General features: G+C 37.7%; 1 protein-coding gene across 6 annotated transcripts in view; it reads left to right on the forward strand.

The window, feature by feature from the left end:
- LPCAT2 (lysophosphatidylcholine acyltransferase 2) overlaps window positions 1-3,109 on the forward strand; it is a 66,560-nt gene extending 63,451 nt beyond the window's left edge. For all 6 annotated transcript variants that reach the window (XM_086350711.1, XM_086350712.1, XM_086350713.1 and 3 more), the window contains one exon: window positions 394-3,109. In XM_086350711.1, coding sequence (XP_086206837.1) covers window positions 394-578 — 185 coding nt within the window. In that variant the 3' untranslated portion in view covers window positions 579-3,109. The remainder of the gene's footprint in view (window positions 1-393) is intronic.
- Window positions 3,110-6,000: the final 2,891 nt, after the last annotated feature.

Consider the following 6,000-nt stretch of genomic DNA (forward strand, 5'->3'; position numbering starts at 1 on the left):
TTACAACACAGCTAATCATTCATCTTCATTGCTGTACAGCATTATGTTCTCTGAATATGCCAGGATTTATTTTTCCATTTCAACTGTTAACAAACATTTGAATTGTTTCCATTTTTCACCTATTATGAATAACATTGCTGTGACTATTCTCATGCATGTCTCCCAGAATACAGTATGCACAAATCCTCTAGCTTATTTATCTGAGAATCAAGTATGCATATCTTCAACTTGACTAGATAATGGAAAAAACTATCTGCCAAAGCTGTTGTATAATTTATAAGGGTTGAGTAATAGACTTTTGCAATCATTATATTATTAAGATCATGTGTTAATCTGCATCATGCCAAAAGAAGATTCATCTCAATTTATTGAATTTTTTTTCTACTCTTTTAGAGGAATTTAAAAGTTTTGCCCTAAAGCATCCAGAATACGCTAAGATATTTACAACCTACTTAGATCTCCAGACGTGCCATGTGTTTTCATTGCCAAAAGAAGTCCAAGCAACTCCCTCAGTTGTAAGTAATAAAGTCAGCCCTGAAAGTCATGAAGAAAGTACCTCAGATAAAAAGGACGACTGAAAACAAATATTCCTAATAAGGAAACCACAGTGGCTTTTATTTGAAACTTCAAAGGCATGTATTGGTAGTATTTTACTTGTGATTGAGTAAGGATGATGTTTAAAATAGATAGCTTTTTTATAAAAATGATAGATTTTTCTTTATTGAAAGGCTTCTATTCACATGTATTTATCAATATTCCTTTTCTTTTATATAATATTTTGCTATACTGATTGGCTTACTGGTGAGAAAGGTATTTTTATGGATTTTCCAGGTTAGTTTGCATATCCAAATAAATGAAATGACCTCCCTTGTTTACTGAGGAGCATTAATCAACACTGTAAAAAAAATTTTAAGTATAAACACTTTTTCATCTACCTTCCTCTAAAGAAATAAGGTTGTATTCTGTTAACTCCAGTTTCTTCCCATTCTGGAAATAAGAATGAAGAGCCTGAGGAATGTTGCATAATTTTATACCTTTAATTTCACAGATTCATCTCTTCCATTTGTATTTCAGTTTCTTGGATCACTGAATGTGGGGGGATTGGAAGGGAGAGCTCTGTTAATTGGATCAGTTCAGTTCAGTCGCTCAGTCGTGTCTGACTCTTTGCAACCCCATGAACCGCAGCACGCCAGGCCTCCCTGTCCATCACCAACTCCCAGAGTCCACCCAAACCCATGTCCATTGAGTTGGTGATGCCATCCAACCATCTCATCCTCTGTTGTCCCCTTCTCCTCCTGCTCTCAGTCTTTCCCAGAATCAGGGTCTTTTCCAATGAGTCAGCCCTTCACATCAGGTGGCCAAAGTATTAGAGTTTCAACTTCAACATCAGTCCTTCCAATGAACACCCAGGACTGATCTCCTTTAGGATGGACTGGTTGGATCTCCTTGCAGTCCAAGGGACTCTCAAGAGTCTTCTCCAACACCACAGTTCAAAAGCATCAATTCTTCTGCACTCAGCTTTCTTCATAGTCCAACTCTCACATCCATACATGACCACTGGAAAAGCCTTGACTAGATGGACCTTTGTTGGCAAAGACTCCTTAAAAACTCATATTCTCTTGAGCATGCATCCCTATTGTTGATTTCCTTAACCATCTGCTAAGGAAATCATACCTTTTTTTGAGATCTACAGATTTAGAACTTTGTTTTAAAGACAACAACTGTGGCCAAAGGCTATGTAGGAATTGCCTTATTGAAGGTAACATTAATTGTATAATGAGAAAATAAATTGTTTGCCACAGAATTTAGTTTCATTTTAGTTGGGTAGTTTAGAATGTAGTGCTTGCCCAGTAAATGAATCAGATTTACTTTATTTTAGTGTTCTTGCCTGGAGAATCCCAGGGATGGGGGAGCCTGGTGGGCTGCCGTCTATGGGGTCGCACAGAGTCGGGCACGACTGAAGCGACTTAGCAGCAGAATTAATATATTTTACCATCTAAGTGGGAATTTTATTAAGTGTCCTCTCAAATTTGAGAAAATGAAAGTGAAAAGTGTTAGTCACTCAGTTGTGTCCAACCCTTGCGACCTCATGGACTGTAGCCCACTAGGCTCCTCTGTCCGTGGAATTCTCCAGGCAAGAATGAATACTGGAGTGGGTTGTCATTGCCTTCTCCAGGCGATATTCCTGACCCAAGGATCAAACCTGGGTCTCCTGCATTGCACACAAATTATTTAACATCTGAGAGCTTGCCTGAAATATCAACAGGAAAAATAGGAAGGTTCCAAACTATCACCAAAAGCTAGGGAATCCAAAAACCTATTTTATTAATGCAAGACCACTATTTAGTCCCCAGGCAGGAATTTAGCATTTTTTTTCCTTTAGTTTAAGCAATAATTTCCCTCAAATGCCATTTTATTAGATGTCATGCATGCTTACTAAAAAGTTTCATCCTTAAGTATATATGTATGATTGTTCGCTTTTTACATATCTTAAGCTATTTAGGGAGAAGGCAATGGCACCCCACTCCAGTACTCTTGCCTGGGAAATCCCATGGATGGAGGAGCCTGGTAGGCTACAGTCCATGGGGTCACTAAGAGTCGGACACGACTGGGTGACTTCACTTTCATTTTTCACTTTCATGCATTGGAGAAGGAAATGGCAACCGACTCCAGTGTTCTTGCCTGGAGAATCCCAGGAACAGAGGAGCCTGGTGGGCTTCCGTCTATGGGGTCGCACAGAGTCAGATGCGACTTAGTAGCAGTAGCAGCAGCAAGCTATTTAGACAAAGAATGGAATGAGCTGAAAGCAATTGCTTAAGTAATTAGGAAAGTACATCTTTATAATATTGTTTATCACATGGAATTGAATATATATAATACTCAGGTACCCTGATTTTTATCATGGAAAAGTCACATGTTAATCCCATTAACCATGAAAAAGTAGCATTTTAAATTACAAGCTTTCTATGAGGCTCTTGAAAGTGATCCCATTGTTTTACTGTTTTAGAGTAATATTTATGTTCTTTAATTCCACTTCTGCCAATGTACTATTCCTCTTTTATTATGTTACTGAACAAACTTACTACATAAAATTCTTGGCAATTAAAAATTCTGGTTTTGCCATTTTTGTCTCAAACGTAATATACTTTTTTAATATGGTTTGAATGTAAGTTTGTATATTTGTGAATGTGATCAATTTTGTTTGCATTTAAGCCTTATGAAATATCACACATAATTTTACTCTAATAAATGACTCAAATTTTAGCCAAAGCAGCAATAGTATTCCTAAAGTTGACTTTTGACTGATGGAGTGTATGTAATAACACAAGTTATTACTGTTAGTATTACTACCAACTAGGCCTCTGCTTTTATGCCATCTAAACAAAGATTTTCTTCAAAGCGGCTCTTCTCTTAGAATTTAAAGTTAAGCAATTAAATTTCATTAAATCAGTTAAATGCACTGTGCTTTTATATAATAGTTTGAAAGACCCAAGTTACTCTTTGAAATGAGAAATACTAGATCCTAAGACTTATACACCATAAAACTTTCGATCAGAACAGTTCTGTTGAAGGATAACGACACACTGAATGTTTACAGAGCAAGTTGCTTGCTTTATGTATATTTAATTATCTTCTGCCACTGTTTTTAGAGTCTTGCAAGGCTGAATAGGATCGCTAGCAGTGCTACCTCTAATGGAGACTTAAAAGAGCCCCTTTTAGAAGACGTATGGTGTGCTATCTGTATGAAGCACGGCAGTATGGATATCTGATTCTCAGACTCAGGAACTCTCCCTATCAGACTGTTACAAATGCAAGGTGGTTAGTTGGTAGCAGTTAATTGATATACCACTGACTCTATTAGAATACATGGGCTCCTCACCACAAAGGTCCTTATGGAATCCTTATAAGGGTATCACTACAGAGGATAAAAAGATACTAGTAAGAAGCCCTTTCCTAGGAATGCAGATGTATTTATAATTCTTATTTTCTTTTCTGTTCACTTGGATTGACTTTGCCATTTTTTTGCTTAGTTGTTAGACCAGAGTATTCTGTCAATGCCATGCTGTGAGTTGATAGAGGGGAAAGGCCGTCATGAAGTTCTTAACATATATCCAACATACATGTCTTGTATACATATCATTAACAATGTATATGCTATTTATATCCTACTATTCCACTTGCAATGTAACATTTTCCAGTATCCTTAAACTCTGGAAATGTAAATTTTAAAATGTATGCCTAAGTTCCCTTCAGATAACTGTAACATAATCATGTGATCATACTTCAGATTTTGAAACTATGAGTTTCATTTTCATCTTGGGACTATTAAAAATAACCAATTCTATATTCCATGATAAGTTTTGAATTATGAATAGTTTGCTAAGGGGCTTATTTATACTTTCTGAATTCTAAAGTGAAAAATTTCCTAAAGATTTTAAAATTATTAACTTTATTTTAAACTAATTTCATTACAGGAAAAAATTGAATTATTATCCTAGATACCGTAGAGTAATTCTAACTTCACGTAGTAGTTTACATGTTCATATCTTTTAAAGGTAAGTAGGCTTCATCTTTTTAAGAGAATTTTTACCTTTGTGAAAGTAACAGACTTACTAATTATTACAATAAGTAATAATAATACCAATTTGGAGTCCTTACTATGTATCAGGCATTATGCTAAGTGATTTACAGGCAAATACACACTTAAACACTCAATGAAGCAAAGGTATTGTTGTCCCTAGTTTTATTAAGCAAAATTGAGAACTACCCCTAAGTCATTCATTAAATGATAGAGCTTGCAATTAAACCCAATTTTGTCTTGATTCCAAAGGTCATGCTTCCAATAATTTACATAAAGTAGTAAAGCTGCCTGATTTATAAAATTTGTAGGTTGAGCATCTGCCATTTATTTTCATCCTTGTGCGAAATTTTGACTTAGTTCTTAAAGAGAAACAGAGGTGGTTCAGAATGGTTCCTTCCAAGCAGTGGCTGAGAAAGATTGGCGAACCACAGCCTACCCAAGGAAACCCTCCCAACCCCTTCTTGTGGCCCAGGATAGGTCAGCTGAAAACCCTGAAACCTTCCTATAGGAACAGTCCAATTACTGTACCAAAGATGAGGTGAATGTCCAGATACTACAGTAAACTTTTTCCTTTGTGGGCAGTGATGGAGAGTGCATTTTCTAGTTCTCATGGGTCCCTCTGCTGTAGCGGCCTTTTCAGTCACATCTCTGCTCTCAGAACAAAGTAAATGCTGAATAAAGGAGAGTTTGAGGGACTTGAGGATAAAGCCAGAAGTGGAGCATCTAGGACCTTCATTCTAACTATTGCAAAGCATTGCCTTTGTTGGTCTCCCTGCTTATCCTTTACTCCTTTTATTCAGTTCAGTTCAGTTGCTCAGTCATGTCCGACTCTTTGCGACCTCATGAATCACAGCACGCCAGGCCTCCCTGTCCATCACCAACGCCCAGTGGTCACTCAAACTCATGTCCATCGAGTCAGTGATGCCATCCAGCCATCTCATCCTCTGTCGTCCCCTTTTCCTCCTCCCCCAATCCCTTCCAGCATCAGGGTCTTTTCCAATAAGTCAACTCTTCGCATGAGGTGGCCAAAGTACTGGAGTTTCAGCTTCAGCATCAGTCCTTCCAATGAACACCCAGGACTGATCTCCTGTAGGATGGACTGGTTGGATCTCCTTGCAGTCCAAGGGACTCTCAAGAGTCTTCTCCAACACCACAGTTCAAAAGCATCAATTCTTTGGTGCTCAGCTTTCTTCACAGTGCAACTGTCACATCCATACATGACCACTGGAAAAACCATAGCCTTGACTAGACGGACCTTTGTTGGCAAAGTAATGTCTCTGCTTTTCAATATACTGTGTAGGTTGGTCATAACTTTCCTTCCAAGGAGTAAGCGTCTTTTAATTTCATGGCTGCAATCACCATCTGCAGTGATTTTGGAGCCCCAAAAAATAGTCTGACGCAGTTTCCACTGTTTCCCC

This window comes from Bos grunniens, chromosome 18 (assembly GCF_055505025.1).
Source record: "Bos grunniens cultivar Pamir isolate PY7600 chromosome 18, Bosgru_T2T1.0, whole genome shotgun sequence".
NCBI lineage: Eukaryota > Metazoa > Chordata > Mammalia > Artiodactyla > Bovidae > Bos > Bos grunniens.